Source organism: Onychostoma macrolepis, chromosome 10, assembly GCF_012432095.1.
Source record: "Onychostoma macrolepis isolate SWU-2019 chromosome 10, ASM1243209v1, whole genome shotgun sequence".
In the NCBI taxonomy this organism is placed as follows: domain Eukaryota; kingdom Metazoa; phylum Chordata; class Actinopteri; order Cypriniformes; family Cyprinidae; genus Onychostoma; species Onychostoma macrolepis.
This window is the reverse complement of record NC_081164.1, coordinates 22,271,390-22,291,958: the sequence shown is the minus strand read 5'-3', so window position 1 is coordinate 22,291,958 and position 20,569 is coordinate 22,271,390. Positions and strand designations below refer to the sequence as shown.

Sequence of the window (20,569 nt, the reverse complement as noted above, 5' to 3'; positions counted from 1 at the left end):
TCTGCAATGCAAATCAAAGATTTGACAAAGAACACATTGTAAACATTAATACATTATAAACAAGAAACTATAAAACAAAAACAATATACTAAATTAATTCACTCAGACTATGGTAACTATCTAGGATTCCTCTGTCATGAGCGATGATATCAACCTTGGTTTCGAAAAGGCTGTTAATTAGTCATCTAAATGAACTGGATAACGTTTACTTAATGTTTATTATTTAGTCCTATTATTTTCAATATTAATAATAACATCATTACTTGTCTAAGATAAAGTCTCTAATTACACATATGAATACAATTTACCAGCTCACTGCAGTCAAAAACTAATAAAGCACACCATTCAAACCGTTTCAGCACACAATAATAAAGCTTTCGTAACGTCAAGCCCAAAATATCAAAAATAAACAGTACGTTAACTTACTATTTTCATAAAGTTATATTAGCTGTTCAGTTATCAGTAGCAATCTGCTAACTAGCTTGTAGCTGTTAGCGTCTAATCACACACAAACATAAATACAACCCAGGTGGCTGGAATATTATTTTTTATGATATCATTCCACTTAATTAGCTACCTTAATATGTGTCATTGTTCAGTCGTCTTCGTTTGTTGGCTGTATTCAGATGAAATGTTAGTGTATTTCACTGTTAGCAGCTAGCTAATGTTTTCTTTTTCCTCAGTAAATTCCACAGTCGACTGCGCGAGCGACCATTTCCACCCGGCGCGAGACTCGCTGTTTAAAGGGGACGCGCACTATTTTTGACACTGAATTATAGACCTTAGTCAGGGTAGCGTCATATTTAATTTTTGACCGGAATAATAAAAAAAAAAAGATTAGTGAGTAAGGGACTGAAGTATAGCGTGTTCAATGGACTGTATTGTTGTTTAACAACTACGTCTTTTCGGAGAGGAAGAAGAAGAAAAAAAAACTTCCAGGAGACAAAAACTGAGTTACGTGCTAAAATTACGTGATCTTACGTGAGCCTGAATACGGTGCGTACCATTGTAAAGACCACAAGTCATTCAGTCCCTCACAGCCTCGTCATCCAAGTATGTAGGCTATTCAGTGCAGCGGCTAACTTGAAGAGGCCTTGAGTTATAATTTAACTTAAGTTATAAAAACATTCTGAGTGTTCACAGAACGTTCAAAACGTCAGCTTTTAAATGTTTTTTTTTTTTTCTTGTTTATGTGAACGCTACAGAAAACATTAAGGGAACTCCAACAAAAAAAATGTTCTAGAACGTTTTCTAATATTCAAAATTATATTTCTGAATGTTGTCTGAAATGTCTAGTTTTTAAAATATTTTAAGTGTTGTTTTTATTGGTCATGCCAATGCTAAGGGAACATTTCATTTCATCATTTTGCAAACATTACCTTTACGTTACCTTTGAATGTTCTCTATACATTCTTAGACAAACGTTCAACTAAAACATTTGTCTAAGAGAAGATAATGAGTGTTTAATAATGAGAAGATTATTAAACACCAGAAAACTTTATATTAACATTTATATGAACATTTGTTCATAACGTACCATTCTGTTCTCTCCAAAGGTCTGCTCCCTGGTAGCTGGGATGTTAATATTTCAGTATTTTATTCAGTTTGTGTGTGTGTGTGTGTGTGTGTGTGTGTGTGTGCATGCGTGTTTATTCCTACAGCAACACAAATACACAGAAAACGTAAAATTAAAAGTTAGTCCTTAGGATTATCTAGCTGTTACTGAAAGAGTTCCTATTCATTAATTATTGCCATGAGAAGGTGAGGTGGACCATAAAAAGACATAGGCCTAATAGTTTGCAAATCAGTTATGCAGCTGTGTGCAAACCAGTGTGTTTTTAGCAGTTTGCCATAGGAAGGGTGTTGTAAATGTTTATTACAGATCATATTTGTTTGAGGTATAATAAGTAACTAATACCTTTCGAACTAATCTTCTACATTTTCATCTTAAGAAATATTTTGCTGCATAATAGTTTTGTTTTCACCTGAACAACACTACATCCTTGTTTTAAAGCAGGCACTGAGCACACATTCTTCCTCTATATGCTTCTTTAGTTCCTGAAATTACTGAATGAAAACTGCTTTCCGTGTGTCAACTGAAAATCATTGTCTCTGCCTTTTCAAGTTTATCGAAAGATGTTTGGAAATGAATCACACTGACAGCACACGAAGAGATAACTCTTGTTTACACAGTAAACACAGTAAAAACAGCATGTGGTTTTTCCCAGCAAATGATGCAGAGTAAGCAAGATGCGACTGCACAATACTGATAATCTGCACATATGTCAATCACAGAAACTTAGGTCAGCACCATTGTAGATTGAAGACGGCATGAGGAACAGCATCCACAACATGAAACTCATATCCACCTTCTGATTTGAATATAAATTACATCTTTATAGTGAAGAGGAAGTACAAACTCTTCCTGTAGTGAGTCACGTGTGTGATTTATTCAAACTATATATTATTATATAGTGTTAATTATCCCCAATGTGCACTTTTATAAATACTTCACTTTTAAAATTACTTCAGTAATGTATTATATTACTCTATAATGTAAACCAATATATTACTCTTCAAAAAATGTATACACCTGTCCATGATAAAGATCATGCAAAAGCTGTGACCTGAGAGTCTGCACACATTCAGCATGACGTTAGTCACCAGTTTCAGTCAATGCCGTCATTGCTCTTACAGCCTGTGAGAAGAAGAAAGAAGTTTCTGATGAATTATGACAGCAAATTAAAGTTTTATCTCCCTCTTCAGGTAAAGTGTTCAAGGCTCTGCTGACGTCACGCGCAGGGATAGGCTGCGTCACGTGGTACAACTTTCCAAACCTGTGTGTGTTTTCCGAAAAAAAATGTAGAGGAAGAAAAACCGCTTTGATAGTGGAAAAGGTAAGACGAAACCATCCTTAAAGTGTTTTATTGAATCTTTATGTATAATACCCTTCTTTATTAAAACTAAGCCGCATTTCTAAAGATGTGATCGTTGTTGTTTTATTATAAACACATCTGTCTGTCAGGGCTGTTGTTGTCATGTCGTTTAGTTCCAGTTTACTAAACGGTCTTTTGCTTTATATTTGAAATATGCCTTAAAGAAAGCAGAGATCTTTCTTTGAGAGTAGATCTATGCACTATTTAGGATAAATAACCATAATTTAAACTTCGCTGACCTGTTGATCCCGCAGTGTTTTTCTTAAGTGCGCCTTGTTTCAGTTTAGCATGGAATGTATGAATAGATTCATTGTAGAATTTTAAATGGCGCGAACATGTTGTATTATTCATTACTGGTAATTAGTTACATTGTTGAATTACTGCCAGCAAAAAAACGATTAGTTTGTGCTATGGTATTTATATATGATCACATATGGTCAAAAAGCATAGCATTACTTTTGGTACCGTTTAGTACTTTTGTTAGTGATGTATACAGGTATTTTTGGCTCTTCGTGAATGTGTTGATTGCTTTTATTAATATATAACTTTCTTATTATTATTGTCTGTCTTTCAGGCCTTTGGATTCACATATATCAAATGAAGTTTTACACACTGAACTCAAGGCCAATGTAAGTCTTGCACAGTGTCTGCGTGTGAAAGGTATTCTATAAAAGTGTCTTGCTTTTTCTCATTCTTAATACTTTTCTCTTGTTGTTTCATTAGGTAATCTATGCGTAAGGAAGAATGTAACATGGAGATTGTTGTTTTCTTTATTTTATGCTGTTGACGCAGCGTTAGTAGTCTGTGATTACTCAATCAGACGTCTAGTTCTTGAACAGGCATGTTCATTTCTGTCTCTGTGGTTGTCTTGATTCTATCTTTGTCGTAAATGTTCGGGTTGCAGTCGTATCTCCTGTGGGTTTAGAGTTAACGCTCTTTCTAGTGGATGACGGGTTACTGTTTCAGTCGCTGCTATGTTCAAGTTACAAAGTTGGACCGCCTGACCTGGGGAGCACCTGTGTCCGAGAACATTAGATCAATATAAACGTTTATCACACGTCTTTGGAATACTTGGTCAATTTTAGCATTGCATAGTCAAATATTTTTGCAAAATTATGCTAAAGTGTATAATTGTCCCACATAGCATTTGCATTATTACTTATTGCATATTACTCAATATATAATTCCATTTAGCAAGTTCACTTCTTCGTCCCTTTAAGACACTGTTGCTCCTAAGGGTTTCTTGTACCCCTTCCTGGTATCCCGTACGGTCGATAGCCTCTTATCTGCTTTGGAGAAGGGTTTTTGCATAATATCTTCATGCTTTATCTTTTTCTTGTGCTCTTTTACTTTAAGCTTTAAGCTTTATATTGGTTAGTAAAAACCAATATACAAGCAGACAATTTTGCATACTTTGCTACAGTTTCTGAAATATTAACATGAAGCATCTGTCACACAATATCTACTCTATAGGCCTAATAGTGGTTCTCAATTGGTTTTGCGAACAGTGTTTGATTGGATGCACTTCCTTTGACGTCAACAACAAAGGTTATTGGAATTAGGAGTTCCTCCTTTTTAAAAGTTAATGAAGCTACTTATTTGTTATATTTGCAAAATTAAAATAAAATGCAGATGCTTGACCAACTGTAGTGTAGGTTTGACTCAATCCAAATCTTAAATTTAAGAAGAAAGTGCAATGCTCACTCTACAAGCTAAGCTTAATTATAGTCATTTGCATTGTTCACAACAGACCTGTGATCAATTTTTGGGTCACAAACCACCGGTTGAGAATCACTACTCTACAAGAACTAAAAGCAGTTTCCTAGATCTTTTCCTAAACCTTTTTACTTCATGTTCCTTTACGGATAATTGCATATTCTGGAGGAGACGCCATTCGTCATTGTCTATAATAACGGTGCTCAACTGGTTTTGCTTCAGGGCACAGATTTTACATTGCACATCAACTCATGACCCAAAACTGTACCATAATTGATATAGAAGTAAGCAAAAATGTATTTACCATCAAACAGTGTTTGCACTTCCTTTAACATTAACAACAATGGTATCAGAAATCAGGAACCTACTTCTATTTAAAAGTTGCTAAGACTACTTATTTGTTTTAACTTTGCAAAATAGACAAAAATAAAAGACAAATGCGCAGCCAGGAATAGAAGAAGTTTTAGAATTTTAGAATTCTCCAATTTTAGAATAAAAGTGCAACTCTCACTCTCTACAAACTAGTCATTTGCAATGTTCAGAACAGACTTCTGACCAATCTTTGGGTCACGAACCACCAGTTGAGAACCGCTAATGTACAAGAACTAAAACCAGTTTTCTAGATCTTTTCTAAAGCCTCTTTACTTCATGTTCCTCTAGGGATAATTGCAAATTCTGGAGGAGACTCCATTCGGCGTTGTGTCCGAAACATGCCCCACTACAACGATGTACGCACAGGCTCGCTCCCGAGTCTTCACAGCTTGACTGATCACAGGACATCTGACTCTTTATACTCCGAACCTCTTCCACCTCCTCCCCTACCAAACCAGCCACCGATAGGCCCTGAATTTGACCCTAGCGGAAGCGAGGACAACGGGGACTCAGCCATCGACATCAAACCCATCCACCGTTTCATCCCAGACTCATGGAAGAACTTCTTCAGGTCCAGCAGCGGAAGCAGCAAGTTGAAGTCAATGTTGGGCTCAAGCAGCAAGAACACGACCAGTGACGGCGTTCGTTGTTCTCCACCGCACTCGCCGTCGGTTCCCGGTTCCTACCGCGACCCGTACGGTGGATCCGGAGGCAGTTATAACTCGCGTAAAGAGCGTGATGCAATGCTGTTGGGCAACCCTGTGGATTCCGTTGACGGCCGTACGGTGCACACTGCTTTGACATACAGCGAAAAAGTCGAGGAATACAACCAGCGCTACGCCTACATGAAGTCTTGGGCTGGACTTTTACGTATTCTTGGTTGCGTCGAGCTGCTTCTTGGAGCAGCCATTTTTGCATGCGTTTGTGCTTACATTCATAAAGACAATGAGTGGTATAACATGTTTGGATATTCGCAGCCTGGTGGGGCTTATGGAGGAGGTTATGGAAGTTACGGAGGTTATGGAGGCGGTTATGGCAACGCCTACTACACGGGACCCAAGACACCGTTCATCCTCGTGGTGGCGGGATTGGCGTGGATAGTGACCGTTATCATGCTTGTCTTGGGAATGACCATGTACTATCGAACTATCCTTCTGGACTCAAATTGGTGGCCTTTAACGGAGTTCTTCATAAACCTGGCTCTTGCACTCTTGTTTTTGGCGGCTGGCTGCGTGTACGTAAATGACACTATTCGAGGTGGACTCTGCAGCTATCAGTACTTCAATAATGGCATCAATGGTGCTTTCTGTCGCACTGAGGCTGGCCAGACGGCCGCTATCATTTTCCTGTTCTTCACCATGATCGTGTACTTGGTTGGAGCCATAGTGTGTCTAAAACTGTGGCGGCACGAAGCGGCTCGACGACTCCGAGAGCGTAATGGGCAAGAGGTGAGATTTTCTATTTTGGGTTCTATTTCTGTTGCATACTACTATATACTAAAAGTGTTTAATATCAGTATGTAATGCTTTTGTAATTTTTAGTCTGTGTAGTCTTTTTTTTTTTTTTATTCATTTATTTCTGCTTTAGTTTCAATTACTGTAATACATCAAGTTAAAGTTAAACTAAATGAAAATATGAAATGTTACTTTGGCAAGTGGCTGAAATAAATAATTAAAATATAAATTTAATTATTATTTTGTTTCAGTTAATGTTTATTCTAATTCAAATAACGAAAATGTTTTTAATGATTTTAGTTAACTATAATAACCCTGTACTAAACAAAATATTTTCAGATTGGCTGTAATTTTGTAACATTGTGCACCATTTTTGCTTGTGTGAACAGAAAATTGCTGTCATTGCCAGTATCTTCATTTGTTATAATTAAATATAGTTGCAAAAATGAATACAACAATAATTGAATCAACTCCACTTCTGTTTTATAGATGCAGCCAAGAGATTCTCCTTCTGCTGTGCATTTGGCAAGTGTTTTTGCTCCGTCTGTTCTCATGTTTACCCATGGTGCATTGCCATCTGCCAGAATTTGGATGTATAGCATTTCTAGTTGAAATGAATAATTCTGGTTATGTAATATAAGTGTTTAGCAAGCAGACATTTCCATCGCAAATTTCTCAACTAGTTTCATGTTTTGCATATAGCCTTTAAGGGCATACTGGAAACCAATTTGGTGGCTAATATAACTAAATATAATTCATACATTTAAATGCATCTTTATCCAGATGTTATTCAGTTATTCCTGAGGTAATTTACTTCTTTAATTTGCCTTCATCCATGTTCGACAGCCAAGATGAGTTTACCTGTTCAGTGATGTTTAATATCCTCGAAAACCTTTTTAGTCTCATTTAGCCGCTTGTTAGCCTTTTTCAAGACAAGTAAAAGCTTAAAAAATCACAAGGGGTATTACTGATGTAGCCACAGACCTAATTTCAGACATTTAACCAAAAACCCATTGACTTCAGGACGATGGAATGAGAAGTGCTAAAATGCAGCTTGTTTCTGGGTTTTGGCCCACAAAAATACATCATTCCACCAGCACTCTATTAATAACCATAACTAAGGTGGGCGGGGCTTAGCAAAGGGTCAGTATGTGATATAGTTAGAGAATACTGCTAGTAATTTTATGTCATTCTCTTCACTCTAATAGGTTGTTGATGGTTCAAGGGAGCCGATGCCAGTCTCGGCGCCGGTACAGCTCACACACACTGCCGCCCCTGCCGTCGCCAAGCCCAAAATTGTGAAAGGGCATATTCCAGCTGGACACGCTCCTAAACCTGTGATCATGCCAGACTACATCGCGTGAGTATTTGCTTCACAATCTAAAAAAAGAGAACTCATTTCATGACCTTGAGATGCTTTTGCTCTGTGATTAAGCTCACCCTTGTGCTTTGTCTTTCCCTGCAGTAAATATCCAGCTATCCGAACAAACGAGCAGCGGGATCAGTATAAAGCCGTGTTTAATGACCAGTATTCTGAGTATAAAGAGCTGCATGTAGAAGTTCAAGCGATACTGAAGAAGTTTGATGAAATGGATGTGATGATGCAGAATTTACCGCAAAATCCCACCAACCATATGGTCAGTTGAAATTTGCTACTAACTTGCTGTACACTTTAGTCTGTCCTTTGTGACTTGTAAAAGAATTTCATCAAGCACAAATACATGTCTCTGTATGTGTTTTGGAAAAACTCATTTTTAATCTTAGTCTTTGCAGTATATTTCCTAAATGTTCCTTGCTGGACGTTGGAAGAACAGATGTTTTGATGCCTCAGCTTGAGAATTATGGGAATTTGCTATTTTTAAAGATACTGCAATTTTTCAAATGTTTGAAAAAAACGGCGTTAGCGTTAGCCTTGCTTTAAGCCATTCACAGGAATGGCTTAAAGCAAAGAATTTTATCTTATATGTTATCATATTTTGAATGTTATCAAAAAAATAACTTTTTGGTGACACTTTACAATAAGGTCACATTAGTTAACATGAACTAACAATAAAACTACTTCTAAAGCATTTTTTATGTTAATTTCAACATTTACTAATACATTGCTTCCTAAATCTACTTAAATCTGGTCTGATAAACCTGGCATTGCATGTTGTGAATGTTGTTGGCTCTTTGACAAATTGCTTTTGTTCGTTTTTCGTAAGTCGCTTTGGATAAAAGTGTCTATCAAATGCATAAATGTAAATAACGTATTTCAGAAGAATAAATCTAGTCTTCTAAAAAAAAATCTCTCATTTTTGATTGTAGGAGCGTGATCGCGTCAACAAAATCTTGCAGGAATATCAGAGGAAGAAGATGGTGAGTTATTGGAATCCATTTGACTAGTGGTTTAAAAAAAACATACTGACCGTAAAACTGTATTGTGCATTATTTAATTAATGTTTTTATTTAATTAGATTATTATTATCATTATTTTACCTTCAAAGAAATAATTTACCTGATTTTTTTTTTTTTTTTTAACATGCCATTCTGTCACTCGCAGCATCATACTTAAGCCACATGTGAAAACAATGTGATTTTGTTCGTCATACGTTTGTTTAATGTTAAAAAATATTCCACATTCACAATCATAAGGGTCACATCACTATTCTTACAGTTCAAATTAAACCATGCACAATGTATACTTGACAAGCATAAATGTTGGCAATTTGATCATACATTCTTCTACAAAAAGTGTAGTACTCTCAGCTTAATTTAACAGATATTACTATATTTAAATCCTTTCCCCAAGAAAATCAGCACAGAAGATGTAAAAAAAGAAAAGAAAAAAGCCTTCAGATTCTGTCTGGGCTTTACAGGCCAGTAGGTTTTGTCTGGCTGATTTATAACGTTGTGAAGCGTGAGTGGTGAAAGAAAGGAAGGAGGATGAGGAAGGGGTGGAGGTTGATTTTCCCACAGGATTTGCCCCATTGTGTCTTTTCAAGAGGAGGAAATAACTGTAGTCTCTCAGACCATCGGTGGCTCCTTTATAAAGACCGTTTGAGCCATATAGCACAGGACAATAATCAGGTCATGCCTCAGTCAAGACACATGGTTTTGTTTCTGTGATTTTCTAGAACCTCAGATGAACTGCATTAAAGGAATAGTTCTCCAAAAATTGAAATGTGCTAAAAATGTCCTCACCCTCAGGCATCCAAAGATGTAGATGAGTTTGTTTCTTCAGCAGATTTGGAGAAATGTAGCATTCCATCACTTGCTCACCAATGGATCCTCTGCAGTGAATGGGTGCCGTCAGAATGAGAGTTCAAACAGCTGATAAAAACATTACAGTACATTTCTCCAAATCTGTTCCTAGAAAGAAACAAACTTGGAGGCCTGAGGTTGAGTAAATTTTCATTTTTGGATGAACTATTCCTTTAAAGACTAGTTGCTCAGTTTGGCTGTAGAATGCTGTTTAGCCCATTTTAATAACTGTGTAATAAATATACATTGAGAGGATATTTAGTTCTCCCTCTTCATGGTCTCATTTATGTCTATGATGGTGTATTTGTCCCAAGGATCCTTCATTTCTGGAGAAGAAGGAAAGATGTGAGTACTTGAAGAACAAACTCTCGCACATCAAGCAGAGGATTCACGAGTACGACAAAGTCATGGGCTGGAACGATGGTTACGGCTGAAACAAGCAGCACTAGATTCAATCCTGCTGTGACGGTCCTTCATTTTCATGCCAGGACATCGTATTACACTGAACATGTGACCACTGTATGTGCAGAGGCCTGGATGCTGGCCTGGATTTATATTACAAACAGTAATCCAATGAGGGATCGATAACTTGCATGCTCTTAATGTACACGCTGAGCCTTGAGCACTGACTGAAAATACTGTTTTACATTTTATATTTCATAATGCTGACTAAAAGTGCATGAATGTTTAAAGAAATACTCTGTGTTCAATTTATGTATGTATGCAGAACTGCTGGGGTTTTTTTTTTACTGAGGTTTATTTTAATGATTGTATGCACTGTTCAATTCATTTTTCTGCTATTTTGAAGTTCTATCTGATCTGAACAACGGCCTTGTCCTTATATATTCAGTGTTGTATATGAAAAGTCAAAGCATTTCATGCAAATTTGTTGTAATTGAGAAAATGTTTGAATAAAAAAAAAGTCCGGCCCGGAGGTACTTCAGACAAATCTACAACCTCAAAAAATTATACATATGTTTATGTGTTAAGAAATGCAATAGTAAGATTGCATGTTTTCATCAATTTGATTGGTTATATTCACTTCTCTTCTAAGCATCCCTATTGTTCCCTTACTGTCTAGACTGCTGAATCAGACTAGTTTTAACATACGCTTGCATTTCCCTCTATGGCTGATTGCAACATAAACATAAAAAGCTTAAGAATTTCCTTATTCCCTAAATACTTACCACTCATTTAAAGAAAATATTTAGTTCTCTATCAGTTCCATCAAATCTCCCTTTCCAGCACAAACCACAGCAGCCATTTGCAAAGTGCAATTATATTAAAATAAAATAAATAATGCAAAAATAAAATTTGTGACATTTTAGCCACATTATTTCTCTGTACAAGCCTATGGCGTGTTCTCACTATGTGGAAAAACATTTTAGATTTCAAGATAAAGTTTGTAGAGTAGATTTTTAAAATAAAAATAATCACTTCAACATAGAAATCTCACCACACCTCTGTTAATTTGCGTGTTTCTTATCGCAGACTCAGTCTTGTATCTATAAGGCGTCTGTATCCTGATACCAGACGACCTCTCTTTATGGCTGTGTTTCAAAATCTAGTATATGCTGACTATCTAGACAGCATTTTTAGGTACCGTATATAATAAAAAGCCATAATAAACGTAGAGAGTTACTCATGGTATCAGTCTTGGGCACATGAAGCTGTCTTGTTAGAGAACTGGTTAGAATTTGAGACACTTTCTCTCTCGCTCTGTGTTTGTATGGGTGTGTCTCTTTGTGTGGGCGGGGTTTAATTATCTTAAGTACAGGTTGTTTGTCTCACCTGAACAGTGACACAGTGAACGTAAGTGCGCGAGAGCAACTCCGCAAACAGGTGAGACTGAAACTACAAAATATACGCTATAGTCTATTATATAATCCGTACTGTAATCAAAATTATAGTATATATCAATCTTAAATATTAAAAAATATATATATTTTTTTTACACAGTGTTTACTGAGTTTTACACACTAGTTGTCAATTTTGATTATTTCCCGTTCAGTCATAATGACGATTGACGTTTAGTTGATAATAGTGAAATTAGTTAAAGTGCGTATGATTTATATGAATTTTATACACGGTGTATTTATTAAATAGACGTGTTTTTGTCTATTTTCAGAATGTCTTCGAGGCCAAACGGGAGTCCTCCGCCCTATGATTATCATACAGAGGATGGATAGTAAGTGTTGAGTTTCACCTCAGCGTTTCTCTGGATTGTGTTACATGGGTTTAGATTTTTAACCTCTTTTGCCTTTGTTTTGATATTGAGGAGTTGAACTGCAGTCAGAATTAACTGTAACTGTACATATTAAATAAATAAAGGGCTATGATGATTATTGGGCAGCCACATTCCAGTGACTATATTGGTATCGGCCAAATTTATTTTTATTTTTTTTAAAGTTTCGAAAGTAGGCTACTGGCAATGCACTGAAACTGATAGCTCATATTGTACATCATGTAGCCTATGTGTGTATATATCATATATGTGTATAAGTATCCTACGTTTATACCACGATATACCATATACGATATATTATAAACGATATACCATTCACACTAGCACACTTTAAATTAAATTATACAATACAACATTGAACATAAAAAAGTCTGAGTGCTTTGTAAATCTGGTGTAGGAAAAACTGTATTGTTTGAAATGGAAAAAAAACAGGTCTAAAAAATGAAAAGAAATGAAATGGATAAACTGATATCTTGTATTAGTGTGAATATTTTTGTAGTGTGAATGTTTCAAGTTAATATTAGGCTATATTTGTATAAGGAAAAATGTATTGTGTCCTTAAAAGAATGTTTTGTTTAATTGATTTCAACAATTTCTCATCCAAAAATAAAATAAACTAACAATGAGATATTCACTAATATATTGCATCCAAATCATCTAAAAGATTTGAGCTTTAGTGTGATTTGTTTTTTGTTTATATGTATATGTTTGCATATGTTATTGTTGCAATTCAGAATGTATTGTGTCCCTAAAAAGGCTGTTTCTAAATCGGTTTCCCCCATTTTCTCTCCAGTAATGTTGCTCCACAGCCTGCGTATTCATACTATCCTGACGATGAGTTCCAGCATTTCTACCGCTGGACGTCTCCTCCGGGCATCATAAAGATCATGTGCGTCATGTCGGTCATCTTCTGCGTGGGCATCTTCGTGTGCGTGGCCTCGACTCTGGCCTGGGATACGGATGCAGGAGCGGCTGGATTCGGTGGTTATGGAGGTTCTGGAGGTTCTTATGGAGGTTCCTATGGAGGTTCTTATGGTGGTTCTTATGGAAGCTCATTTGGTGGCTACGGGGGAATGGGTGGATACGGTTACGGGATCCTCGGCTCTCAGAACGACCCCAGGCAGGGCAAGGGTTTCATGATCGCCATGGCCATCATCACCTTCATCGTTCTGCTCGTCATCTTCATCATGATCATCTCACACCAGAAAGTGGCTCAGGGAAGGAAGTTCTACCTGGCCGTCATCATCGTCAGCGCCATCATGGCATTCCTCATGTTCGTTGCCACCATAGTCTATCTGGTGACAGTTTACCCAATGGCCCAGACGTCCGGATCGGTTCAGTTCAATCAAGTTTATGCCATGTGCGCCGCTTACCAGCAGCCTCAGATGTCGGGAGCGTTCGTGAACCAGTATCTGTATCACTACTGCGTGGTGGATCCTCAGGAGGTGAGCACAGCGTTGTAAATCATGGTCGATTTAAGTCGTTGTGCACTAATAGTGAGCTTATTCTGTCTTCATCCAGGCAATCGCTCTTGTTTTGGGCTTCATTGTCACTGCGGCCCTCATCATCATCATGGTTTTTGCCATTAAAACCCGTCAAAGGATCAATAATCACGGGAAGGACAACATCCTGTGGCGCCACGTGAAAGAAATTCAAGATCAAAACTCACCACAGGATGTAGAGGATTGGGTGAGTGTGATATTATTGTTCTTTGCATTGCTAGCTGAAGTACAGTCAAACCAAAAATTATTCAGACACCTTCAACATTTCTCACATTATCACAGTTATAGTTTAGAAAATGGTTATAGAGTGTGACAAGAGTTAAACCATGTAAGAACAAATTCATCTTGATAATGCAGATAACTTTGATAGAAAGGTATGTAACAAAACATGGTCAGGTCAAAGTGCCAAATCAAATTTTTGGTCCCAAATTTTTAATTTGCACTGACTGTATGAAGAATTTTTGGGTATAATGTCACAGTTTACTTTATTTTGCTATTCTCACTTACATAAATGAACTATAGTGTCCTGCACCCACTAGTAAAAAAAATATCAAAAATTATATCTGGTGTCTGAAGAATCTTTAGTTTGACTATCATCTGGTCTCAAATGTTTCAAAATGTCTCAAAGCAGTCAACAATGTCAGAGTAGGAGTAGACTGAAAAAAATTGGTGTAGGATTTACTTTGAAACTATTTTTGCTCAGACATTGTTGGTAAATTTCACAAATAATTACAAAAAAATGTTGAAGTAGAAAGACTGAAATAGTGTTTCCTTGTAAAACCATATTCTAGTATTTGTTTTCTTTACAACTCAGAAAAATCATGTTTGTACAGTGTATAGAGCTATAAAATGAATGTGGATAGCAGATGAGTTTGTATTGACTATTGATTGCAGATGTTTGTATTTTGGCAAATCTTAAAGAGATACATGTGAGGTTGATTACTGGGCTACATTCTCAAGAGAAAAACCAGGAAGTATCAGGGATACTGTGATCTCCAGAACCTAGAAAAGTCATTGAAATTCTTACAATTAGAATGAATGAATGAATGAATGAATAAATTATAAATAAATAAATACAAAATTAGTAAATTATAAATAAAAAAAATTAAATTAAATTATTTTTGAAAATATTAATGTAATTTAATTTCTGAGTATAAAATGAATATAAAATCTGGTAATGTCCATTTAATTGGCTAGAAATAGCTTTTCATGAGTATAATCTCTAAAAAAAAATCGGAAATCTTCGTTATCGGAAACTAATGCAGTGGAAAGAAGTTGTAAATAAGACCGATTGGAGCACATTTTACAAGCAAGCACTGTTTTAGTCTTCTAAATTTCACGCTTAATTCAATGTGTTACTTGCCGTCTCTTTGTAATTATTTGTGAAATTTCTGAGTGAAAATTTGTTTTGTTTTTTTCAAACTAAATTCTACACTAATGTTGTACCATATTGAAGATTTGTATAAATGTATAGGTCAAATGATGCAGAAACGCTGAAAATCTGAGAAACTGAGATCTTATTTGCTCTCCATTTAATGGTGCAGGAATGGCAGTTAAGATATTGGAGGTTATTTGTGATTTTTAGTGGTCACTCAACTACAAGCCTTTGTCCTAGAACTTATAGTCGTCTTCTGTGACTTGAAGGACTATAATTTGGTCTTTTCCATACAGAAGGTCTATTCTACTCGAGATGGAGCATATATCAGCTTAAATTCTACACCTGTGCTCGTTTCTGTTGCCAAACAAAGAGTTATTTTACTTCCTCCAGCCTCCTCACAGCACAAACCTGTTTATCTCTCACAGGAATCATCTGTCTGGTTTTGAATATAGGAGGCCTGTGTGGTTTTCTATAGCTTTTACCGTGCTGAAGGTGGAAAGACCTGTTTGTGTGTGTGTGTTTGTGTGTGTGATGGTTGGGGGAGGGAAGCGCTCGTCGTTGGTTTCTGGGTGTGGTTTGTTGTGACAGTTTCAGTCGCATATGTGTGCTAGACATGTTAATGGTCCTAAAGAGAGACTTTATTTTCTTTATCTGCTTTAATATTTTACTAAATGTTTTTTGTCCTTTTATTTATTTTTTAGCCATTTTGGAAGCTGTTCAGTGGATAAATGTAAATAAATAGCATTTTAGGGCATATAGATGTGTGTTTTTTTTTAGAAAATTTGATGTTTTAAGGTCAGTTTTTATTAAAAATGAATGTTGGATCTGAACTGAATATCAATATATTTGGGTTTCTAAGCAAACATAGATATCTGTGTGTTTGTATTCTGTTAAATGCACAAGGCGAACTGGTTCAACCAGAAACTAAAACCTATGTGCAGCAAAAGGGGATTGTGTTTTTGGGGCCTGTGCTTCATGTTAAATCAGGCTGTGATTCTAGAAAAATAGATAGAAAAGATGTGGAAAAGATTCTTCTATACTATTTGTTGACTCCCTCAGGATAGACACGTTGAAACATGTTTGCACCAAAGAATTCACCTAAAGCACCGAAAACTGACAGCACCGTTTGAGTGAATCTCACAAAAACTGTCCAGAAATGGAAACTTCTTATGACACCTTAATTCTTAAGAAATTCCTCTGATGTAATAAATGTTTTTTTTATATTACTGTAATGGAGGGAAAATAATGCAGTTTGTAAGGTGCAGTTTTAATATAACCTATTTTAAATAAATATTATGGACTGGATTTTTATTTATTTTAACAGATTTTATTTATTTACTATTTATATATCTTTTACACTATTTTATTTTCACATTAAAATGAGAATAACGAGAACTGTTCTTAATAGTCATGATTATTAATAATGTCCCAGCGCGAACATATCTTAATGCTGTCTCTCTCGTTCTCTCTCAGGTGAATGATGTGAATGGAGTGCCCGAGCCGCTGCTGACTGACTATCCCATGAAGTTTGGAGGGTCTAGAAATGATCTAGATGACAACAGCACAAACTATGACAAACCTCCCCACAGTGAGAGTCCTGTGTGAGTACGGCCATCATGTCGTCTGTGTTTCTGCATGTGACTGAGAGTCTGGCTTTCAACACTGCATCTGATTTTGATCTGTTTTTAAAAATCAGATTTTAGGACTGATTGTTATGACGTTTTAAAAGTGTTGAAAGCAGATCTGTGTGTTCAGACAGTGTGCTCAGTGTATCTATATACTGGAATATTATTATTATAAAAATTACTACATTTATTTTAATAAAAACATTTATTATTATTATTATTATTATTATTAAAAATAGCATAACACTAAAAGAAATATGATTGTGTACATTAAAATTATTTTTTTCAAATATACATTTATTATACTGTATTGTGGTACAACATTATTATTATTATTATTATTATTATTATTATTCTATACTATTTGCATAAATGCAGTAGAAGAAATGGTTATGATGTGTTAATTTGAACTTAAAAATCTAAATTATTTTGAGAAATATAAAAGTAAAACATTTGAGAATTTTATTTTTGACATTTTAAATCTATCGACAAATCATGTGCTGTACTGTATTGTGCTACACTTATTATTATTGTTATTATTAAAAAATAGCATAACACTAGAAGAAATATGACTAAAATTTTTAATTTTAAAATATATATTTGTTTTTCAGATCTACATTTATTTATTATACTGTATTGTGGTACAACATTATTATTATTATTATTATTATTAAAATTTGCATAAATGCAGTAGAATAAATGGTTATGTGTTCATTTGAATTTAAAAATATAAAAATTTTGAAAAATATAAAGTAAAACATTTGAAAAATTTGCATTTTAAAATCTGTCGACATAAATCATGTACTGTACTGTATTGTGCTACACTTATTATTATTATTATTATTACAATTTGCATTAAGATAGAAGAAATTAATTTAAATAAAAAAATTAATGTCCATTTAAAAAAAATTAATTATAATACATAAAAAAACAAACAATTTTTAATATTTTTCAAATGTATCTACCTACATCAGTTGCCATCTCATAAAAAAATGATTGCTGTGATTATCACAACTTAAAATTCAACATATAAAAAAGTAATATGCTGTTTCAACTTAAAATGTGTTTGTGCTTGACTTAAAATAAGTTAGATCTCACTATGATGCTGTTGTTTGCAAATCTTTATGACTTCATAACCGTTTGATAGTTCAACATGACACTTGAAACTCTGTCAAATGAAAAATGCTGTAAGTTACTTGAAAGGAATGAAATGAAAGTGGGCGGAGTTACAGAACAGGTCATGCAGAAGCGCTAAATAAAGCCTCGTCAGAGGTTGAGAGATAAAGGAAGTGTTCTCATTCTTTCACTTCACTTTCTAGTTTCTGTGTTCCTTTCGGGTCTGAATCATTTCTGGAAATGCTGTGCATTCTGGAGACTGACCATTGTGCCAGTTTAAACAGCATGACGAATACCTCAGCTATGCATACTAAATCTCATGTAGTGCTTTTCAGAAGTAGCACAGATAGCAGAAACAATGACGACACTGTGGAGGAATGAAAACAATGTCTTATGTAATCTGTCCTGCTTTGTGGTTATGACTGAGCTAACTGCTTGTGTCTGTGCATTTTAAGTTTGTGTGATTGATTGGTTAAATGCCTGCTCATGTTTGTGTTGTTCAGGGAGATGGCGCACGAGGTGCCCGTCCGTAGTTCAGTCCCACTGAGCAGCGGATCGGAGATGAACAGCTCTGCAGGACGGCCCAAGAAACGGCGCGCTAGACGCCCGCGAACCGCTGACGGACGGGATCACGACACAGACTACGCCTCCTCTGGAGATGAGCTGGACGACGATGACTTCTCCAGGTGAGCTCACCAATGAAATCCAGCTCTGAGTTCATAATGTTCACTCGAGTTCCAGATGAGATGGAAGTGCTTTTGTTTTCCAGCGAATTCCCTCCCATTATTAATAATGAAGAGAGAGACGATTACAAACACCTGTTTGACAAAGACCATCAGGAGTACAAGGAGCTCCAGGCAGAAATGGACCAGATCAACAAGCGTCTGGCTGAAGTGGACCAGGAGCTCGATGATCTTCAGGACGGCAGTCCTCAGTTCCTGGTATGAAAAGTCTTCAAGATTTGGCGATGACTCATTAATTCTCATTACTGAGAATTTATAAGTACTGGAATATTCTTTTATATTATTATAATTAAATAATTATATTATATAAATGTATATTTTAACAACATCAGCATAATAATAATAATAATAATAATAATAATAATTATTATTATTTTTAAAATTAGCATAAAGAGTACTAGAAATATCACTGATTAATATTTAATTAAAATTTTAATTCCCATTACTGAGAATTAGTAAGTACTGAAATACATTTTTTTATATTATTATTAAATTTATTATTAATAATATTTGATAAAACTTATTTAATATTTATTGTTGTTATTATTATTAAATGTAATTTATTATTATTAAAATTTAAATTTGTCCCTTTTAAATACAATTTTTTTAAATAATCGTTCTCGGCTTCTGACATGAAAAGTCTTTAGATTGAATTATAATTATCATTCTCATTAAGTACTAGATGATTATTATTATTACTAATACATGTAATAATAATAACTTGTATAGCTTATTTATATTATTAGTTTTTTCTCTCATTATGCTAATTTTAATGATTATAAAAATAGAAAAAAAAAAAAAAAAAATTTCTTTGAGTTTTGTGATTCACCCAATAGTGCATGAATTGTTTGCCTTACGATGGAGCGTTCCTGTTGGTTACGCTCTGTATTATTTGTAAATAATTAACGTTAGCATGGGAAAAACGTTTGAGTCACTGCGCTTGTTGCTGACTTCAGTCATTCTCTCGTAACAGGACGCCATGGACGAATACAACGCGCTGAAAGACAAAAAGAGGGTAAGAATGAGCTGAATCCAAGATTTCTCACAGAAACGAACAACAGTGGAGGATGTTATCTGATGTATTTCCCACTGTCTCTGCAGAGCGGCGAATACCAGGTGAAGAAGAAGCGCTGCAGGCACCTGAAGGTCAAACTGAACCACATCAAAAGAATGGTCAGCGATTACGACCGGAGATCCTGAAGATCCTTTCCATCACATTAGAGAAGAGCGAGCTACTGGACAGTATTGAGGAGAGCACAGATGTGTTGGCGTCTGTCCAGATGTGTGGGTCATTGCCATTCGTGAGCTGGGCTGTGTTGCTTTCAGGACATTTGATTGATAATGCGTGTAAATATTCAAGGCATTCTGATTTGTATTGCTCAGTGCAATATTTTCCCAGAATCCTGAACCAGTTTTAAAATCAGGTTTAGCTAATGGCAAAATCCTCATCAGTTCTGTAGTTTTTTTTTTGGCGCAAATCTCCACTTAACTGTTACAGATTTAACATGAACTTGTTGGTGTTTCATTACAACGTGTTTGTTTTATAAAGTTTTTTTTTAAATATAGTTATTCTGAGATTTCTTAATGGGTAAAATACTGTGCCAAATAATTTTTCCAGGTGGGTGGTTTAAACTCTTGATAACCAGTTATGTCTGTATAAATCAAGCTGTGATCAGTTACAGGTTACAGATAGCCTTTAATAGTTAAGTCTTTTAAGCTGTATTTATGCCATTTCAAAAACTTTTTACTTGCTGGTATGTAAATATGTAATTTAAATGTTTGATTTATTTTCATTGTTTTTGACAACTATTAATAAAATCATTTTTAATGGCATAATAAATGTGACCATACATTTACTAGTAAGCTATATTAAGTGTTAGTGGTTTTTGAAACCAGTTTCTTTAATTTAAGATCTCAAAACAATGCCTGGCTGGGTTTGACTCACTAAAAGTTAAAGTTTTTAGCTTTTCTTTTAGTGATGCACTGAATTTCAGCAACCGGAAAACGTGTATACCGTTGAATTTGAATTATCCATTTCGATCTTCACCGTAAATAAAATGTTACTTTTGATATGAAACAAAGTCTGAGCTTAAAAATTCTCGACTTCATAAAGAAAACCGTACAATAAATGCTGTTTTGGCATGCTTTTAGTGTGTCGTAGTCCTAACAGATCGTTATAGCACCTCAGTTCAAGCGGTTCGTGAACCGATCATCTCTTCCTCTTTATTACTAGTTATAA

The 20,569-nt window shown here is 35.2% G+C and overlaps 3 protein-coding genes across 5 annotated transcripts in view; 2 read left to right on the top strand and 1 right to left on the bottom strand.

Moving 5' to 3' along the window:
* The window catches only part of zfyve16 (zinc finger, FYVE domain containing 16), a 30,567-nt gene extending 29,730 nt beyond the window's left edge, over nt 1–837 (bottom strand). The window contains 1 exon segment of the mRNA XM_058789307.1: nt 578–837. The gene's annotated coding sequence lies outside the window, so the exon portion shown is untranslated.
* A 1,933-nt stretch (nt 838–2,770) lies between these two features.
* Nucleotides 2,771–11,018, top strand: marveld2a (MARVEL domain containing 2a). Of its 3 annotated transcripts, XM_058789316.1 has the most exons (9): nt 2,773–2,897; nt 3,511–3,565; nt 3,660–3,775; nt 5,313–6,472; nt 6,968–7,003; nt 7,687–7,838; nt 7,944–8,115; nt 8,786–8,836; nt 10,036–11,018. In XM_058789316.1, exons 4-9 carry the CDS (start codon nt 5,363–5,365, stop codon nt 10,153–10,155), a joined length of 1,641 nt encoding a protein of 546 aa, XP_058645299.1. In that variant the 5' UTR covers nt 2,773–2,897; nt 3,511–3,565; nt 3,660–3,775; nt 5,313–5,362; the 3' UTR covers nt 10,156–11,018. The 3 variants fall into 3 exon arrangements, with proteins under 3 accessions (XP_058645297.1, XP_058645299.1, XP_058645298.1); XM_058789314.1 differs by lacking the exon at nt 3,660–3,775 and having other exon boundaries at nt 2,771–2,897; nt 10,036–11,017; XM_058789315.1 differs by lacking the exon at nt 3,660–3,775 and having other exon boundaries at nt 3,511–3,596.
* Nucleotides 11,019–11,477: 459 nt separating this feature from the next.
* oclna (occludin a) lies at nt 11,478–20,186 on the top strand. Its single transcript, XM_058789320.1, has 9 exons — nt 11,478–11,563; nt 11,850–11,909; nt 12,760–13,411; nt 13,488–13,655; nt 16,320–16,447; nt 18,091–18,273; nt 18,357–18,528; nt 19,304–19,345; nt 19,432–20,186. The coding sequence occupies exons 2-9, from the start codon at nt 11,851–11,853 to the stop codon at nt 19,528–19,530; spliced, it is 1,503 nt and encodes a 500-aa protein (XP_058645303.1). The 5' UTR covers nt 11,478–11,563; nt 11,850; the 3' UTR covers nt 19,531–20,186.
* Nucleotides 20,187–20,569: the final 383 nt, after the last annotated feature.